Below are 21282 nucleotides of genomic sequence, written 5' to 3' on the forward strand. Positions count from 1 at the left end.
TAGCCCACTTTTAACTAGCTTACTGATCAGAATGCCATGTGGTACTTTGTCAAAAGCTTTGTTGAAGTTAAGATATATTATGTCCACAGCATTCCCATAATTCACAAGCGAGGTTACCCGATCAAAGACTGAGATCAGATTAGTCTGGCAGGATTTGTTCTTGACAAATCCATGCTGGCTTCTAGTAATCACTGCATTATTTTCAAGGTCTTAATGGCTGGGTTCGAATGACATAATAAGCAACTGCGGGGGGGGGGGGGAGTAAAGAGTCAACGGTCCGTTGTGTCGCTTATCGTGTTGTCTGGGGATGGGGACACAACAGACACACAACTCACAGTGTGCTAATTTCTGGAATTAAGCAACGGTGAAAAACAACGAGCTGCTCCGTTGCTTATCCAGAGACCCGTTGCTTAACATGTGTGGTGGGCTCCATTGCTGATTTTCCGGTGCTGCATGTGTTATTTCAGAAGGACATATAGTCCTCTGGCAAGAACAGCTGAAAGCACCCCGGCCGCTCTTCTACAGCCGGCAGAACTTGCACTGGCTGATGGGATAGCCCTGGAAGGAGGGAGGGAGGAGCAATGGCCAGCCGGAATGTCACTCAAGCACAGTGTCAAATATTCATGGAGCCTGAGCTGTGCAGTGGTGGCAGGGCAACATGTCGTGTTGGGAGAAGCTGCGCAATAACGCACTGTCAGCTGACTATTCCCCCCTCTGTTGCCTAAAGTGTCATGCGAACATGGCCAATGTCTGACAGTGTTGATGTATACCCAGGGAGATTAACATTAGTTACAGGCTCTTTAAGTGGTCTCAATAGATCCTTTTGTTTTATTTATTTATTTATTTATTGCATTTTTATATTGCCCAATAGCCGAAGCTCCCTGGGTGGTTCACAAAAGTTAAAACCATTCAAAGTATAAAACAAACTGTATAAAAACATGATATAAAATACAATATAAAAGCACAACCAGGATAAAATCAGCAGCAGTGCAGAATACAAATTTGAAATTCAAATTTAAAACAGTGAAGTATTTATTATGGAAGGCCTACAAAATACAGTGCTTCAAGTCCAAGTATACTTCACAATGCCCTTTTCAATGTTGATATATTTGGAAAGTGATCCAAAGGTAAGCACTGAATCCCCTGTCCCATCTTTGAGGCTGGCATTTTTAGAACTTACTTATTCCCACCCCCTAATTCTCAAATAAAATATGTAACATTGATACTATAGCTTTCTAAACATAGATGGTTGAATGTGTTCCAACAATTAGTAATCCATTCAATACAATTCCTTTTTATCAGTTACTATTAATGTTAGAAAGATCCATCACCTGCATCTGTGAGTGATTTTTTAAATAGTTAAATTTACCTGATTTTTGACCTGATCTTGGCCAACAATTCTTTCCTTTCATTTGACATCATATTTTGCCATGGTGATCTATGCCACTATTTATAATTTGACTACAAAGAATCTTACGTCGTCTCATATGTTTCTACTTTAAAAAAAATCATGACTATGATAAAATTAGGATTTAGGGTGCAATCCTATATATGTTATGATAAAAAGGTCCTACAGGATTGTAAGATTTTTTTCTTGCTATCATCCATAGGATTGAGCCATAAGTAGAACATCACAAATCCAATAATACTCACATACCATTGTATCATTAGATTATTTTATTTATTTTGGATTTTTTTATCCCATCCTTTAACATAGTTTCCCAGGGCAGCTTATAAAAACTAAGACCATAATACATTTAAAACCATAAAATATCCACACTGACCAAACATGACCAAATTAAAGAGAGCAGCAGAGAATGAGCTGCAGAAATTTAAAAAAACCTGGGAAAATAAAGAAGATTTTGCCTGGTGGTAGAAGGATGTCAACATAGGTGCTAGGTGAGCCTCCCTGGGGAGAGCATTTCATAAATGCGCGCACGCGCGCACACACACACGTATAACTCTGGTGAATGCCTGCTTTGCATGCATAAGGTCACAAGCCCAACTATCAAGTCCTGCTATCAACTATCTCTGCAGAGGCCACCAGTGAGGGAGGAAGCAGCAGCCAGGCACCTCTCCACCGTGCCTGGGTCCAGCTCCAGCTGAGAGCACCCCTCCCTCCTGCTGTCACCTGTAACTGCTGAACTTTCCAACTAAGATTGTAGTGCCTGAATTTGCTTTCCTTTTCCCCCTCCTCCTCCTCCCTCCCAATCCCGTTTCCTTTTGTGTCATGTCTTTTAGATTGTAAGCCTGTGGGCAGGGACTGTCAAGAAATACTTTTGTAAGCCGCCGTGAGAGCCTTTTTTGGCTGAATGGCGGCATAAAAATCCTTAAATAAATAAATAAATAAATAAAATAAGCCCAATCACTGGCATCTCTTGTTAAGGGATTTTGGCTAACAGGGCTGAGAAAGACAAAATCAGAGTGCATGGAAAATAGACAGCAGTAGATTTGAAAGACCAATGTCGCTATAAGGCAGCTTCGTATGTGTGTGTGGAGCCCTCCACTGAGACTTTACGGGTTAGCAGCATTAGAAAATGGCAGAAGGAAGAGATTAATGTAGGATGCCTTTACTTTGTATGTGCTAAACAAGGGTGTGCTACTATTCATATATGCTGATACTATTGAAAGTTTCAAAACATCTGACATTGAAGAGCATACAGTACTATAGGGAAGAGGCAAGGAGACTTTAAGCTTGAGGGAGATCTACTGTGTTGTTTTTTTTACTAGAATCCCAAGGTTTAGCAACCATAGCCAGATGCAAAATAGTAGCTGACTAGGTGGAAGGAGCTAGATGCAAATGCTGGCTAAAGGAATGGAAGTAATTATCGTAACTCATGAGTCATAAACTGGGGTGACATGAATATACAAATCTATATCTGAGTTACTATGGATCAGGCATTCTGACACAACTTAAAATTAGGTTGCAGAACTGCACAAAGACCTGGTCAAACACAATTGCCTTACAGGCAAGGAATGCTGAGGCTAGCAGATAAGTGATTGACACAAGGCCAACCATGGCAGGGAATTCTTTTAAGTTTTTAATTGCATTTTTACTTAGTATTGTTAAACTATTAGAAGTTGGAAACTCTTGTCGATCTACTGCAAATCACACAAAGATCCATCAGTAAATCTACCTTGTATTTCCGCCTGTTGTAGGACACTTATTTGAGAGAAGCAGGCATAATACTGAATATGCAGCAAAGGGCCAATCATGTATTCCACCCACACCACTAAGTACAGCTGTAAAATACTGAAATTAGTAGCTTCAAATTACCTCTACAAGGACCTACAGAATATGAAACAAGCAATTGATGCCTCTGACTGTCTAATTGCCACTGATCTTAGGAAGAGCAACCCTACTTATGCATTATGTAATTCATGGAGCCTGTTTACCAAGGCAACTGTGGCTTTCCAGAGAAACAGACTAAGTAGAAAGGGATTTGCATATTATGGTGATGGTTTGGACTTCTTCAGTGCCAACAACAATGAAAAGGGTAAAAAAAAAAAAGGCTGCAGAAGCCAAAATAAAATAAAAAAGAGACAGCTGAACCGATATCTTGTAGTTCCTGATGCATTTTGGGAATAATTCTTTATCAAGGAAAATCCTTGAGTGCATTAGAAGCAAGACATTCTAAACAATCATTTGTAACTTTTGTATGAAATCAAGAATTTATCTTGATAGGTATTCTTGAAACTTGTTAGGAACTACAAAATCTTGATGCAGCTGTTTCTTTTTCATCTTACTTCTTCAGAACCACGGTAAGAACTTAAGAAGAGCCATGCTGGATCAGATCAAAGGTTTACCTAGTCTAGCATTATGTTCTCACAGTGGCTGACCAGAAGCCTATGGGAAGTCCACAAGCAGATCATGAGTACAGTAACATGCTTCCACTTGTTTCCCCCAGAAACTGGTATTCAGAGGCATATTGCCTCTCATACTGGGGGTAGTATGTAGCTACTTGAGACCCTAGACAGCTACATTCAGATGAAGCCACATCATCATATAAGTAGTGGAACACCTCACAAGAGCCAGACTACTATTTCTTCAAGCCCAGTGCTGTTTTAGAATGACTGTTTTACAATGTATCTGTGTAGGGACTCAAGTAGTTGAGGCATTTTTTAACTGGTGGGTGGTGAGAATTGAAACAGGGACTATGGCCCTTTCTACTCCTAAGGATTATCCCAGGCAAATGGAGGGATCGTCCCTGCCTGCTCCCGGGATCCCCCGTGTGTCATTTGGATGCACAGGGACGATGGGGGGGGGGGGGGGGGAAGGCAGGTGTAGAAATGGCCTATATATACTTTGGATCCCCTTATCATCACTTTCAGCTGGAAATAGAAAGGATTTGTCTATTCTAGTGCATCCAGCTCAGAGAGAGAGAGAGAGAGAGAGAATGGAATTAACTCCCAATGAATTCAATTCTCTATTAAGCATGCATAGGATCACACCTTGAAAAGTCAAATTTCTTTCTAATCCTTCAACTCAGCCCCAGCGAGATTGTTTACGCAACAGGCTGTCGTGTCAAAAGGTTGCAAGGCAGCCAGGTTAGATATAGTGGTGGGAAGGCGCGCGGATGATGCCGATGCTAGTGGGCGTGAGTAGGTGATGATGAACAATGCGTGATTTTGCTAGGCAGTGTTATTCTGGGACGTACCCAGCAACTCGGCGGGAGATTCTAGGCGCGGCTTTCGGGTCTCCTATAATCCAGCAGCTCTGTGTTTCGCAGTCAGCCTTGAGTGCTGTTTTCACAGCGTTCCGATCTGCTGCATCTGATCTCCCTGTAACGGGGAGCGCGATGGGGGAGTGGGAGGGAGCGACAAGAGCTCAATCTGCACCACCGCACCATCACCCGGTATGTGGTCCTCTAAAGATTTCTTTGGAGGACCTGCTACTGGCGGAAGATGGTGGCGTTGGGGTGGAAAACGCACGCTGTAGGTTTTAGTCCTCCGCGCCCCGCTATCTTAAGCATGAATTCCTCAGAAGTGAGGAAAACTGAATCCAATGGATCTGCTTTTTCGTAGGTGTGCTAATGCCATACAGTCCGACCCCCCGCGTGTTGAGTTCAGTGGAGTTTATTTCCGAGTTAAACATGCATTATTAGATCAGGCTGCTCCTCTCCGCCTGCAATGTAGCCCTCGATAGCTTTCTTCGTACTGAAGTCCAACGTCCATCCCTCCCTCGCCTTGCAGCCTGTGCAGCTAGTTCGCCTGCCTTGCCCAGTTCCCTTCCAACGACCGCACTCAACCCGCGCCTCTTCCAGGTTTCACTAGCCTGAGGCGTTGCAGTGTTTATATGCCTTCACCGCTTTTGAACCTGCCCCCTTCCTCGCATCCTCGGTCCCTTTCTGCACCAGTGTGGCTGCTCCTCTCGCATTGCAGCCCTTCCCTCTCCAACCGGCGCGGCCATCCTTGCACCTTTCTCCCGCCTCTACATCCCGACCCCAGTTCAGCTCTCCTGTCTCCTCCCATCCACCTTTCATCCCCCGCAGCCCCCAGCGCAGGAAGACCGGGACGGAGAGCAGGCGCGCGCGTGTCCCTTTAAGAGCTTTCGCTCTCCCTCTCACGTGTGTGATCAGCTGACGGTGACGCTCCAGGGGAAACTCTCCCTGTTCCTGAAACATCGGGCGCTGCTGCAGCGGGCTTGCACGGGCGCCTGGCTGGGCTCTGGTCTGCCTCTCCGCCTTCTCCCGGGTCCGGCTGCAAGAAGAGCGCTGCCGTCGGTGTTTGCTGGAACAGAGCGAAGAGAGGACCGGGCGGGGTTCCGGGCGGGCAGCGCTGAAGTGACAGCCTGAGAGATCCATCCCTTGCCCAGCCGAGAAGCGAGACCCTGACCGAGATCACGCCCCTGCGTCTTTGCCTCCCCGGGAAGCTTCCTGTCAGCCACAGGAGATCCGTAGTTCGGGGCTCCCTGAGTTTTTCCTTCCCCGCGAGCCTCCAATCGCTGGGACGTGGGGACTCGCCTCTTTAGTCACCTCTGATCTGTCTCCGCCAGACGCTTTCAGCCCGCTTGAGATTGCTTGATAAAAGCAGGCTGCTCCTGTGACCTATTAACGCCTAATCCCAGTTGATACCCCAGTTCATGGATTATCTGGTAGGTACTCAGTATGTAAAGTGACTGCAGTCTCTCTCGGTTTCTTTCTCCACACACATTCATCAGCGTCGGTTTCTCAATTCATATATCTGTATGCTGCTGTTTTATCATGGTTTCTTGTGCGCTTTTAAACGTTCCCTTGCAAATATCGCTGCCTGCTTGTGTTTTCTGAATCAGTTGAAACTTGGGTCTTCTGACTTCACAGCTTTAAGTAGGGATCTTTCTAGCATCAGGCTCAGGAATCACCAGAGATCTTCCTCTGTGATGTTGACATGGTAGGGGAATTGGGAAAAGGCTTTCCCAATTGTGCCTTGCTGGAGCTTCAGCTTGGGAAATAGCATTCCTCATGCTCCTCAGACTAATAGAGGCCAATGAGGCAGAGTGATTTTTCTAAAGTGCACCATAGCCCCACTCATTTGGCTATTAGACTTTTAAAGTTCTGACCTCGGTCACTGGCTTTTATTCTAAATGAATAAACAGAGGGGACGCTTGAATGCCTCAAATTGAAACTGTGGGCATGAGTAGCAGTCCGTACCTGAGGAGCTTGGTATTCAACAGTGACATTTAGCTGCATTTAATGAGTGTTTCCCTTATTTGCAGAAAAAGAGATTGTATCGCAGGTGTTTGCTTCAAGGTTGAAGGATTTGTTGGATTCATGAAAGCACTAGTAACCACATATCTCAATTGCCTGTACATGTGAGATGAGATCTTGGCAGTAAAGTGTGTGCTTGGTTGATGTTTTAAACACATGAACCAAAGGAAAGACTACTACCTAGTCAGTGGTAAGCAGAAACACGTGGCTCAATGTTGGTGTTTTAATTGGTGTGCTTTCTATGGCCAGACTTGTGGCTACAGTAAATCAGCAGCGGTATCTTCCAATATTTTGGAAGCGGCTCTTGTTTTCAAAACATACATTGCCTCTTAATAGTCAATGCTTGTTTACAGGTTAATAGAGTAAACTAGAGGCCATGTAGTCATAAAATGCTAGTGTTGCAACAGGTTGCATGGAAGGGATGTGAGGAACTATATATCCTTGGGTGAAGATTATGTCTTACACCCTCTGGTTGAGATACATAAAGAGATGCTATATCATGTGACACAGTTCTTCACCCATGAAACTTATATTGGCCCTATTCAGAAGACACCTTAAATCATGGTGTTTAAGGCTTTTTTTTTGTTAACAAAAGCCCCTTAACCACTGTGGTTTAAGGTGTCTTCTGAACAGGGCCATTATGGCTTGATTTCTCAGGTTATTTGAATCTAATAGAAATGCCTGTGTGATTAAGTTGGTTAAGAATGCTGGGAAGAGCAATCCTATGGTCCCTAGACAGCATCTGGAGGTGTGGGGTGGACATGGGATAGTTTGGGTTCCTGGATTCGAGGTAGGGGTCAGCGCTGCAACTTCAGACGTAGGAGTCTGAGCATCTCCCCCTTCCCATCCCAGCCAGTGTGGAGAGAACCACACTGGCTACCTCTCTGAGACAGCTAGTGGAGAGGGGGGAAAGGGGGCAGTTCTGTGGGCAGAGAGGGGAGGGTGAAAAAGCCATTCTAGGAAAATACAGAGCGTTAGGAGTGCGGAGCCGAGGACCATTTCCATGCTCTTCCTGTTCTCCAAAGGATAACCGTCAACCTCCAAATTGTGCCCTATTTTTTCTACTGGGATTTAGAATCTTTGACATTTCTCTGGTTTGTTCGGAGAAGTTTGGGTAGTATCTTATACAGCCGCTGCACCTCTGCTAGTTCTGTTGCACTAATGAAATGAACCTCTAGTGCTAAGGGAACTAGCAGTTCTTAAAATAAGAACAGAAATTGGTGTTTAGGGCTCATTTTCAGAATGGGCAGGTCAGTGGTACACTTTCTGTGAGCTTTGCTGTCCTGCCCTGTTCCCCACCCCGGAACTGCTAGTTCCTGTTGCGTAGTGGTTAGTTCTGTTACTGCATTGTTTTTACTAGCCAGGTAGATTCAATAACATTGCTTTAAATAAGAGTTACATTTTAACTGGGAGCTGTATGTGAATACATTGGCCATTTCTACACCTGCCTTCCCCCCCAGGGTCATTCGTGGATCGTTCCTGTGCATCCAAATGCCACACAGGGGATCCCTGGAGAAGGCAGGGACGATCCCTCCATTTTCCTGGGATAACCCTTAGGTGTAGAAAGGGCCTCTGAATACATTTCTCCCTTTACTAACTGAACTTGAGGTTCGGAGAAAATTACACATTATATTTCTGTGAAAATAATTTGTTTTTTTTTAATAATAATAAAAACTGTGGAATGGATTATGTCCAGCCCTTGTGTTAGGAGTAAAGATACCTTCTCTATGTTAATCTGGGTGGTACATTTTTCTTTAAGAGCTTAGTTAATGAACCACTAGTAATGAACTTGAGTGGTCCAAGAACAAATGCTGCAATTCCTTGGAAGCCAGGAGGTTTCCTAAGTAATTTTCTGGAAATTTTTATTCAGTTAAAGCTGGCTCTCATGTATTTGGAGTAAATACATCAACTGCATGATTGCTGCAGAACTGTCCCAGTTCCCTCAACACTAGGGTGGTTAATTCAATCCCCTGTGCTGCTGGATCATTACTCCAATTACCCTCACTGGGCATGGGTTGTCGTAACTTACGGAGCTGGCCAGGGTAGGTGGATGACATGGTTAACAAACCACCCAGCAATCTTACAACAGACTGTGAGTTCTGGGTGGTTTGTTAACCAACCACCCTCGCCAGCTTTGGACATCATGACAACATGCACTTAATGAGGGTAATTAGGGAAATAACATGTGACCAGCATGTGCAGGGGTGGTTAACAAGCCACCATGGATTAATAAGCACCCTTGTGTCATGCGAAATTGGTCCATATATTTAATGGACTGAAATTCATTGATGTACATGGGAAACTTGCAAAATGCTCTTAGCCTAGTTCAGTTTGACTTCTTGTATTTCTCATTTGCTTGCCCATTTCTCTATAATGCATGCAGCCTGAAGCAAATTGTTTGCATTTTGACAATAGGGAAAGCTTGCTTTTCTTTCAATTTTTCCTCATTCTTGTTATTCTAATACAGAATGTATCTATTCAAGAACATTCTTTTTCTGCAGTAGCTCTCTCACAGGATGGTGTCTTATTATATTTGTGGCACCTTCTTATGAAATGTGAGATTAGAATGTTAAATTTCTACTTCTTGAAGTGTCTGAGTATTGCGTTTGTTGCCTGTTTTGTTGGAAATAAAAGGCAAGGCAAGTGACAGACAGAAGAATGGAGTTTAGAAATTTAATGTGAATGTTTATCTTTGCTTCACTTAGCAAAGGTCTATAGGTCTACAGGCAATACTGGCTATGAGTTTTCCCAGACCTCTTGCAAAAAGTGACCTCTGACTGAGTGCTAGAATTATTGTTCTTTGACAGAAAGTGTCAACTCAATGAACACATTCTGATTATATGGGTACATAAATTTAATGGTTACAATACAATAAGAATATTAGGATGCAGCCTCTAACTCAGTTGACATTCTCTCTTCCAGAGTTCTTGCCATTTAAGACTTGATAGTTAATTTAGTATAATCCTCACTTCGCTTGATATCGTCAATGGGTGGAGTCCCTTGATTATGTATGTCGACATCCTAATGGCTGGATGTCATGCAGAGCTAGGTGTACCTGTGCCCATTAAAATCAATGATGCCTCCAAAAGGTCTACAAATGCCACAGCGCTGTCAAGCCATTCCTAATCACATGTTCGCTCCCTTCCATCTACCTATTTATTTATTTATTTATTTATTGCATTTCTATACCACCCAATAGCCGAAGCTCTCTGGGCGGTTCACAAAAATTAAGACCATTCAAAGTATAAAGCAGCAGTACAAAACCATAATATAAAATACAATGTGAAAGCACAACCAGGATAAAATCAGCAGCAGTGCAGAAATACAAATTTAAAACAGCAAAGTAAAAATTAATTTATAGACTGTTAAAAATGGTCTACACCTGGGGTCTAAAAGAATATATAGTGTAGGTGCCAGGCGAACCTCCTTAGGGAGCTCTTCCTTCCTGCTCTTTCACAGCTTGGCCTATAGAAGCCCTACCTATCCATACCTACGGCCAAATGGAACATCTGTTTTCAGAGGCACATTGCCTCTGAGTACTGGATGGCTGGGGCAAGCTCCCAGATCATTCCCCTTATCCCCTGGCCAACCAGGGGATAAGGTGGATCTATTTTCTTCGTGCATTCCTCCACTTCATTTCCCTTTCAAAAATTAATTTTTGGATCATTGTCCCTTGCTCTCCCCTTTACAAGTTGTTTATAATTTCTCTCCTGCCACCTTCAAGAGAGAGTCCAAATTTTACCTATGTTGCTGCTACATCCCTAGTATTGTGAACTTGCACTAGCTCTGTCTTGGCAGTAGTGCTTGATTCAAAACAAGTCTCCCCTTCCTGCTAAAAGAACAAAGGCATAAAAGATAAAACACACCTTGCTGCCTGGTCAGTAGCCATCCAATTGTAACTCTAATCAGCATGCCTTGACCACTTGCATCCCAATATGCAACAGCATAGGTCCCTGTGTTATATTCAGTTATCTTCTTTAGAGCTGTTTGGAAGTGAACGCTGCAAACCATTTATGTGCCCTGGCGCTGATTGTTCATCAACCTCCTTCCTTCTGCAAAAACAACCCCTCCAAACAAAAATGAAAATATAACAAGTATCATGGACCTGTGCCTCTTCATTGGACTTTAATATCTTGCTGTTTTTCAAAATGGCTAGTTCTGCACACTCTGTGAGCAGCAGACAGTGGTTTAAGTGCACCTAACTCCATTGAATTGGCTGTAATCTTGCTAATGGCAAACAGCTAGCAATGAATGACCAGTGCCTTTTTAGGTGTTGTTGTCTAGGTAGTGTTTAAATTGCTCCACTTTTGTTTGAAAATGCTGTTTTGAAAGGTTCATGGAGTAACTTTCAGTAGCTGTTGGGCTTCTAAAAGAAGCTGAATATTTAAATAAATTCTAATATATGCATGACTAATTTACAGCTGTCCGTATAAGTTTGCCTATAAAACCATATTTAGCATTTTTCTTGTCTAGAAGATTTAATTTAGAACAATGATTTTCAAATTTTGTTCTAAGGGAATACTGGGTTTTCTTGGAAACTGGTCAGGTATTTCTCAAAGAGAAAAAACTGTGTTCAGTACATGGAGCCAGCTTTCCCTGAAAAATGCCTTTCCTTCTATCCCTATTCTCCTGAAATCCTCCATAATAAGGGAGTATTGAACATGTTCTAGGGCAGCTCTTCTAGAGCAGCCTGCCAGCACCTAGTGTGAAATAATTATCTACTTTAGATAGAGGATAATTAAGACGATCACTGTGGGGGCAGGGAATACGGATCAGGAAGGTATAGGAAAGTTACGAGGTACGTGCCTCTCACACTACTGGCCACTGCACAGTGCACTCTCCACTCCATAAGTAAATTCCCCTCCTCCTGCCACCACTTATCCCAGAGGCTGCCACAGTGGGAATCGCATCACGCCAGCCACTCCATCTGTTGCTATGTGACGGTGAACATAGAGTCTGGCTGCACTGCCTAGAGTATCTCTGGAAGTTCTGGACACTCTAAGCGGCCATCTTGGTGGTTGACACATTCTTTCCATGGAGTGGCCAGATTCAACTACGATGCACCTGCCACACAACACGGTAAGCCACCCTAGGGCTCCTTACCCCATTGTAGAGGATGAGTGCCTGGGGTGAGCACTATACTGTTCTTGGGCAGGGATTTCATCCCCCACACACAACATGCTAAGCCAGCATGGATCGTTCTCAAGTGTGACCCATTGTGGCTTAATGTTATGCCTGAACCCACCCACAGTCTTCAAGCAGACTGCAAGGGGGGAAATGGTGGCTGAGTTACTGATTATGTTTACATCCTTCGCTGTGTGGGACCAGATGGCACGGCAAGCATTTGCTTTGTTGTCCTGGCAATGACAGATTGCCCTCCACTGCACTGTGCCGGGGGCAGGTGCAGAGCAGCGCAGCTTCATCACCATGGGGAGGGTAATTCCTACCCCACACTTTTGCAATAGATGTTGATCTTGTAGGAAGGGGAATCAAAGTAGGTATAGGGAGGGGGGAAACCGGGGAGGAGGAAAATTCACTGAGCTCCAAAAAGAGCTGGCTGTGAATTGGAGAAGGAGGGGGGAGCTGGGTTGAGACAAACCCCTTTCCCTCTATTTGATTTATTCATTTAAAATATTTATATACCACGCTTCATCAAATCGATGAATAATAGAACCATTGAAAGTACAGCCTCAATAAAGTCATAAACACAGAGAGAAACAGAAGAGAAAAGCTTGAATATTCAAATGGCTGCCAGCATGCACTGCAACCTACTGTGGCTTAAATGCGCCTCAGTGAGCTGAGGTGATAATGCAAACTGGGTCAGTGTGTGTGTTTGACCAAAGCGATGCCATCTTCTCTGAGAGCAAAGGAGATATTTCAGAGAAGGCAGCTTGTAGTCCTGGGCACGCTTTCCTGCAATAAGTAGCCTTGAACAATGGGACTTGCTTCTGAGGACACTGGCTGTCAGATTGTCAAAGGCTTCTCATAGCCATTGTTATCAACATCCCACCATTGCAGGCTGCTGCTGGATAGGTTGATTCTTTCACTTTCGCTCCCCAAACTTCTTTCCAAGTAAAGGAAGGGCAGTGTGGTGCAGTGGTTAGAGAGTTGGACTAGGACTGGGGAGACCTGGGTTCTAGTCTCCACTCTGCCATGGAGTTCACTGAGTGACTCTTGGCTTTGGGTCAGTTGTTGACTCTCAGCCTAACCTACCTCATAGGGTGGTTGGGAGGATAAATGGGGAGGGGGAGGATCATGTATACTGCTTTGGGCTCCTTGGAAGAAAGGTGGGATATAAATATAACAAATAAATAGAGATCAATGAGACTGCATCCCAAATTAAGGAAACCTGTCACAGTTGAAGGACAGCTAGGAACTGAACTGAAGATGGAGCTTTTCTCCATCGCTTCATTTGTGTGCTGGGAAATGTTTCAACTGTTAAATTTTCCTCTCTTATGCAACATTCAGAAACATGGAAGCCCTTCCCCTCCAAGTTGGCTGGCTGGAGTTATCAATTCCAAAGTTATTTAAAATGTCTTATTTGCTAGGTACTCAGACTTGACTTAGGTCTCCTGTTATGAAAAGACAGTGCCCTCTGCAGTCCTGTGCAAGTCTGCCACTGAAGGCAAGCTTTGCAAAAGGTTGGCTTTGTGTAAAACCAGTTGGAGATCAGATTTTACCATCACAGCAAGAATTGGGGCCTAATTGTACTAATTGGTTGTCAGTGTAGCTTCGCTGCACTATATTTTTAGGGTTGTTTGAATTCCTGATTTTAACCTAGGTGTGATATTGGTGGGTCAATTAAATGGATTTTGTTGTTGCTGGTATTATTTTATTTAAGGCATTTAAAAACCCCTCTTCAGCCAAAAAAAGTTCCCAGAGCAGCTTATGTACAGACAATAAATCAAGGCAGTCCCTGCCCGCAGGGTTTCAGTCTAAAACGCATGATGACGCACAAGGAAATAGGGATGAGGTGGGGAAAGGAAAAAAGCAGACTTGGACACCAGTTCCTAAAGTTAAATAGTAGTTCTTGTAATGAGTAGCTAGAACCAGTTCAGAGAGAGGAGGAGCCCAATGGAACTGGTCTTTCAGCAGGACTGATAGAATGGCCCTTCTTTCCATACTGGAATAACTGCTGCCTGGTAACAGTTCATGGTTTAATTGACTGTCTCTCCTGGCTCAATTTTCAAAATTGATCCCGAAAGCCTGAAATATATACTCTAGAACATGTTACAAGATTTTTTGTCAATATTCAGGGATTCCTCAGCTAACTAGTTGACTTGGAAAGTATTCCATGAATGTAGAAAGCTTGAAACCCACTGCTTAAGAGTAAAGAGAAACTTGCTAGCTGAGATTTTGACTTCCAGACCAAAATATTTAATTTGCTCAGTCCAACGTTACTAGCATGTCAGGCATTCGCCCAGACGGGGGGTAAAAAATCTTTAATAATAATGCTTTAATAAAATGCTGAATATAATGCTGAATAAATGCTGAATAATATAATGCTGAATAAAATGCTTTAATGCTTTACTTGACTGAAATCAGTAGAAGCCAGTTTTAATAAATGGGGCTGTGGATTCAGGGCACCCTTTATGTTTGAGGGTATTCTGCTTCCAGTATGTTTATAAAAGGGAATGAAAAAGGAAATATGAAGTTGATACTTCCTTCAAACAATGTGGGGTTACTTTCTTGGGTTTTTTTTTGGGGGGGGAAGTGTTTTGCACTTTCTTCATAATATTCTATATTGAAGATTGGGTAATATGCAAATATATTTCTATCTAAGTAGATGACTGATCGACTAAATATTCTTCAGTTGGTTGACAGCTCTAAATAAAACATAACAATAACAACAAAAAGAGGTCTTGTGCTTTGTATTCCCCTAGTGGTTATGTAATACTAAATTTCATTTAGTGATCACCAGACCAACAGCAGTGTAGCATCAAGGGGGGAGCTAGTATAAGGACAGTTGTCTAGATTCAGAGTTATTACTTTTAGCATCCCAAACTCAAATACCTGGCAAGAGTGTTTCAAATGCTGCATCCTTTGTATTTACCTAAGTGCTTGGGAATATAGGATTGCCAGAGCTTTTTAAAAACCTTCAGTATGAAGTGTGTGTTGAGTACAAATCTGCAAGAAAATAAGAATACTTAATTTTCTTTAGCAGGGGCGGCGAAACTCAGTCCAAAGGCTAAGTCCATCTGTCTGGGGTTCCCCAAATGGCCCTTCCCCCTTTCCTTGGCCCCACCCCTTTCTCTCAATCACCAAACATTTGGTAATTTCCCAGCTTCTGTAACACACACACACACACACACACACACACACACACACCCCTTCTAAAAGCAGGAGCTGTATGCCAAGATATGCTGGTGATTTTTGTGTTTTATCCCCAGACGTTTGGCTTAGGCTTTGCGTGCCACTGGAATGGGATCCCCAAGTTGTTGTTGTTTATCCGTTCAGTCGCTTCCGACTCTTCGTGACTTCATGGACCAGCCCACGCCAGAGCTTTCTGTTGGCCGTTGCCATCCCTAGCTCCCCCAAGGTCAAGTCTGTCACCTCCAGAATATCCTCCATCCATCTTGCCCTTGGTCGGCCCCTCTTCCTTTTGCCTTCCACTTTCCCTAGCATCAGCCTCTTCTCCAGGGTATCCTGTCTTCTCATTGTGTGGCCAAAGTACTTCAGTTTTGCCTTTAATACCATTCCCTCAAGTGAGCAGTCTGGCTTTATTTCCGGGAGTATGGACTGGTTTGATCTTCTTGCAGTCCAAGGCACTCTCAGAATTTTCCTCCAACACCACAGTTCAAAAGCATCTATCTTCCTTCGCTCAGCTTTCCTTATGGTCCAGCTCTCGCAGCCATAGGTTACTACGGGGAATACCATTGCTTTAACTATGCGGACCTTTGTTGTCAGTGTGGTGTCTCTGCTCTTAACTATTTTATCAAGATTTGTCATTGCTCTCCTCCCAAGAAGTAAACGTCTTCTGATTTCCTGGCTGCAGCCAGCGTCTGCAGTAATCTTTGCGCCCAGAAATACAAAGTCTGTCACTGCCTCCACGTTTTCTCCCTCTATTTGCCAGTTATCAATCAAGCTGGTTGCCATAATCTTGGTTTTTTTTTGAGGTTTAACAGCAATCTAGCTTTTGCACTTTCTTCTTTCACCTTCGTCATAAGGCTCCTCAGCTCCTCCTCGCTTTCAGCCATCAAAGTGGTGTCATCTGCATATCTGAGATTGTTAATGTTTCTTCCCCAAGAGCTTCTCCTAAATTGAATTTGGCCCATGAGCTGAAAGAAGTACCCTACCACATTCTTTACAATGGTGGCTAAGTGCCAGGGATGGTAAATAATTAGCACTAACTACTTATGCAGGAGTAGAACTGTAAATTGGCATGGAATAGACCAGGTATGTGCTGATGCAGCTAATGCAGTGTTAAAAGGTCTAGCTAGAATGGAACTCACTGTATTCTGTCTAGGTAGACAGAACATTGACTGGGTTAAACTGAAATCCAGAACTGCAAACATTCTAGTTCATTAGCACAGGATTCCAAACTCACTAGTTACTAGTACATGTTTATGTAGCATTCTGAACTAGAGAAGATGGTTTGGGACTTATTTTTGTCACTAACAACACGCTAAGCCCTGGTGGTTAAGCATTTTGAACTAAACGTTATGGCTTAGCGTGTCATGTGAAACATGACTTAGCATGTTGTGTGAACCACTCCTAACCATGATGGCTACATAACCACGATTTAAACATGCTCACTAACCATTTGTTGCAAAAGGTAGGGTGACCATATTTTGGAAACCAAAACGGAGGACAGCGTGGTCAGCCCCAGGGGGCGTATCCAGCACCAAGAGTGTGTGCCCACCCGAACATAGCCCTGGTCACATGTATGATATTACAGCACACATTTAAGACAAATCTGTTCTACATAACATCTTAATGTTAAAATCGCTGAAATAAAGAACAAGTGAGACATTCAATGTATCTGAAATTAACTTCACTCACTCCTACTTTTGTAGCTTTTGCTGTACTTCGAAGCTTTTGCTATACTCTGTGTGTTACATTCTCCCCTTCCCTCAAATATCTTTTCTGACTGTATCCTCTTTCGTTGCAAGCTGCTGCTGCTGTTAACAGGGCTTGCTACTGGCCAGCTGGATGGCTGGCTTTTTTATTTTTAAATTTCAATTTTTAAAAACACACACACATGTGTATGATTATTACAAGTTTCTCTACTCTAACATTAGGGTGGAAGTTGTGGCAATGAACACTACTTTGCCCATTCACACTTCTCACTTACATACATTAGCTTCTCAAGACTTGTGCGTTGGCATCACTTCGCACATCCAGACTTTGAACTCCTGTCTACTTCCTGCACAAACACGCGACTCTGAGACCCTCTTCCTAATGCCCTGCGTTGCATGCCAGCACCATGGGGCTAAGTTACATTAGATGTCTCTGGGTTGTCTGTGCAGCCTCTGTTGTCTCTCACTCTAAGTCAATGCAGACAAACCAAAGCCTCCAGCCTCAAACAATCTTTTTCTCTTTTCTCTGCCAAAGCAAGGCTGCACACTTGTGGCTTGGGATATTGCTTATTGCAGGTTATTGCTTGGTCATGTCTTGTGACTCTTACATTATTATTATTATTATTATTATTATAATATATTTTTATATCCCACCTTTTGCCCAATACTTTAAAAACCTCTGCCACCAGCCGCCTCCACCTCCTCTCCATCTGCACAACTGCTCAACTCTGATGCACGCTTAAAACACTCTGGGTGCCAAGCCAGCCTCTCAGGGCCAAGCTGCAGGTGCATCTGGGTTGCCTTCAGCCTCTCTCTGCCTTATGCCAGCCAGCCAACATCTCCAGCCTCAAATAATCCCCCACCCCCTCTCTCTGCCAAAGTCTCCCAACAGTCCAACCAGGCTGTGCACTTGTACCCTGTGGCTGGGGGTAGGGCAACAGCTTATAGCTTGGTCGCATCCGGTGACTCTTGTTTTTTAAAAAAACTCCACCGCCAGCCCCCTCTGCCTGCACCAACACTGGACTCTGTGACACTCTTAAAAAGGCTCTGTGTGGCACAGCAGCCTCTCAGGGCTCAGCTACAGCCATCTCTGAGTTGTGTCTTCAGTCTAACTCTGTCTCTAAGAGATATGCCAGCCAGCCAAAGCCGCAAATCTATCTATCTTTCTCTGACATGCACTTCAAATGTTCTGCATTGCATCCTAGCAGTGCAGACAGAGCCTTGTTCACAAGTGAACAAAGGGAAGTGGAAGGGAAGCGATAGCAAAGCAAAGCAATGATATGCCAGGTTCCAACATCCGCAGCAACAGGGCATCCGCAAAGAAGAGAGCCTCTCTCTCGACTGGCACCTCACTGTTGGTCGTGAGAGTTTTTCTCTAAGGATGAGCCTTCATTGCCCATGATGTGGAACTTTGAGAAAAAGGCCTCTGGCCCATTCTGTTTTGCCCTGTGGGCTGCTTTGACTGACCTCCCCTTTCCCACATTTTGATTTTTGGATGCCTTGCCTCTGCTGAGCTCCAGGTACCCGACTGCCCACCAAATCTGCAGTTCTAGAATATGCTTATCTTCTTATCCCATGCACTGCTTTTGACCTTCTTGAAAAATCAGTGTCATAATTGGTATCAAAAAGCTTTTGAAGCAACTTTACCAGCTTGATTCTGGCCTTCATAGCAGCTTTCTACAGAAATAACCTCTCTCAAGAAGACTGGACAATGTTAGCTTTAGGCTTGCATCACAGAGTGATTTTAACCATGAATCACTGTTCGTGCTTATGTAAAAAAAAGTGTCAATAAAGTGTTATGCCTTGTTGTCATATGATGGGCACCATATAAGATGAAGAATGTTCTTGAGTTGTAAGTCCTGTGGATAAGAAGGGAGTGATCATGCTGGAATGTTTACATGCTCATTCTTAACAAGTTACTTGGTAGTATAAAATGCGTAAAGAACAGATTCCTGATAAAGGTGTTGTTAGTTGCCAGCTTGCTTTTCTAGCAGGGCTCCCATGTCCTTAAAAGCTGCACAAGAAATCTGCAAGTGAAGCTTTTCACAACTGCATGCTTTCAATTTCTTTAAAATTGCAGGAGCCCTGCCAGGAAAAAATATATCTGATAGCCTATTCGCAGCTTGTTTTTAAAATATATGAAAGTCATTGATACTTTTACCAGGTGCTTTTTTAAAAAATCAGGTTGGTTACCTTTCTTTAGCACCCTACAAGTTAAGCTGCTTCACCTCTTAGATGTTCTCCTTTCTAGGTGCTGCTGCTTGTCTCTACTGATTATCCTTATATTATTTATTTATTTATTACATTTTTATACCGCCCAATAGCCGAAGCTCTCTGGGCGGTTCACAAAAATAAAAACCATAATAAAACAACCAACAGGTTAAAAGCACAAATACAAAATACAGTATATGCATACCCTTTGACAATGTGGCTAATACGTCTTGGTATGTACAGAGCTTTTTTTAAAAAAATGTTCAGGTAAAGACATGTTCTAGAAAGCAGGTGAGCAAAGAAGGCAGGTCACTTTATTTTATTTAGTTATTTGTAACATATACCACAGAATATAAAAGAATCTCTCAGCAGTTAACACCATTAAAATACAATTTTAAAAACACAATATTAAAACACAACATAATTGATATCCACGATTGCAATCCTATGTGTAGTAATCCCTGGATTCTGAAGACAGTGTATTTGTGAATTCTTTCCCCCAGCTATGGCAAGATGTGAGATAAGTGAAAAGATGGATCTCAAAGGCAACTTTTGAGGCTTTAATATTAGTTTTGAGGCTTTAATATTAGTTTACAAACAGAAACCCAAAATTCTCCACAGGAGTCTTGTTGGCTATTGGGCATTAGTGTACTCTAAAACTTCCTGGGGCATTGCTTTAACTGGGGCTTTCTGAGAGTAATTCCAGTGTCTTATTTAGTGTTGAAGCGAAAAGTGAACTGAAATTATATTCACAAAGCATTTTACAGATTCTTCTGGCATGTGATTACATATCAATTGAAAGATCTTATTTTTAAGAACAGAACATAATAAACAAATAAGTTTAAAACAAAAGGGTAATAATTACTTGAAGACTTCTTATACTAGAATCAAAGCTTCCTAGCAAATATTTTCAGCCAGCTTCATACAATTCTAATATACAAAATCCAGTGAGGTGTAGTGGCTAGAGTGTTTGACTGGGAGTTAGGAGATCCAGGTTCTAGTGCCCAGTCTGCCATGGAAGCTCACTGGGAGACTTTGGGCTAGTCACAGACTCAGCCCAACCTACCTCACAGTGTTGTTGTGAGGATAAAATAGAGAGAAGGGGGATTATGTACGCCATCTTGGGTTCCTTAAGAAGGAAGAAGGCGGAATATAAATGAAACAAATAAATTAGGCCTCAGCTAGACAAAGGGGGTCGGAGGGAGGCGATCTCGTGATTTTATGATCGCTAGATCATCGCCCTAGTTCACATGTGGCATGCGACATCGCACCCGCCATTTTGAGTTTTTTTGTTAAAGGGGATGGAGCGCATGAGCACTCGTGTGCAAATAGTAAGTATTTTAAAAATAATAATAATTTTCCCCTCTCCTCCACCCCACTCCCAATGCGGGAACTCTGTGCTCCATGCCTGGCTCCTTGCGGTTACTCGTGAGGAGCCAGGACAAACTGCGAAGCTGGGCCACACGTTCCACGGTCTCGGGATCATCCTCAGACAGCAGAAAGAGCAGGCTACAACTGTAGGGCGATATCCCAGGCCAAGGGAAGGATCACCCCTCCCTGCTCCCAGGATGCCCTGTGCATCATGTGGACACACAAGGACGATCCCGGGGCAATCACCGGGATATCACCCCGTCTAGCTATGGCCTTATTCCCATTCTTTGATAATGAATGTATCACTTGGATAGTTTTGAAATAAGTCAAAACAGAAAGTTTTCCCTCTTTTTTTTTTCTCAACCAGATTTTGTTAATTGCTCTTGAATCCAAAATTCAGCTACTGGTATTCTGGCTGATACAGAGATAAAGGGACATAAGGTTATGTTGTCCTTAATAAATACCTAAATAATTTCTTACTATTTTTTGTAGCCCTGCATTCTCACCTATACTGAAAATATATTAATTTCACTATAATATAAGTAATAAATATATTAATGCCTTATTTTAGTGGATGGAATCTCATAAGAAAAAGAAACAAAGAAAAAGAATAAAAGTAAAAACACTTTTCCTTTCTGCTTCTGGGATTTTTTGTTAGCTTTTCCATAGTAGATTATCATTATTGAAGTGCAGAGATTTTTGAAGTAATTATATGGTTGTCTTAAATGAAGATACATGAGCATGTCAAGAAGAGGAAAGGCAAGCATGATAACGTATGGTACCTTAATGTGGGCTATGAAGCTTGTGCCATTTCCCCTCTGTCAGTCATGTGGAAAGGTGGGAGATCAGTGTGAACTGAGGCATGGAATGTTCTCCCCACTTATCTGCACAACAAGCTTGTGAGGGAGGCTTGGTTGAGAGAGACTGACTTGCCCAGGGTCATCCATTGAGCTTCACATCTATAGGGATTTCATCCCATCTCTCCCAAGTCCACC

The 21282-nt window shown here is 43.0% G+C and overlaps 1 protein-coding gene across 4 annotated transcripts in view; it reads left to right on the forward strand.

The window, feature by feature from the left end:
- The window catches only part of ARL15 (ADP ribosylation factor like GTPase 15), a 264752-nt gene that overhangs the window by 46679 nt on the left and 196791 nt on the right, over positions 1 to 21282 (forward strand). For 2 of the 4 annotated variants that reach the window (XR_010025555.1, XM_063128075.1), the window contains exon 1: positions 11719 to 11765. The exons of 1 other annotated variant lie outside the window; for it this stretch is intronic. Coding sequence is in view for 2 of the 3 variants with exons in the window: in XM_063128075.1 (XP_062984145.1) it covers positions 11721 to 11765 (45 nt within the window). In the remaining variant the exon portion in view is untranslated. Of the gene's footprint in view, positions 1 to 5604; positions 6095 to 11718; positions 11766 to 21282 lie in introns of those variants that run through there. One more of the 4 variants, XM_063128077.1, reaches the window with a different exon arrangement.

The sequence above is a fragment of the Elgaria multicarinata genome, chromosome 6 (assembly GCF_023053635.1).
Source record: "Elgaria multicarinata webbii isolate HBS135686 ecotype San Diego chromosome 6, rElgMul1.1.pri, whole genome shotgun sequence".
Lineage (NCBI taxonomy): Eukaryota > Metazoa > Chordata > Lepidosauria > Squamata > Anguidae > Elgaria > Elgaria multicarinata.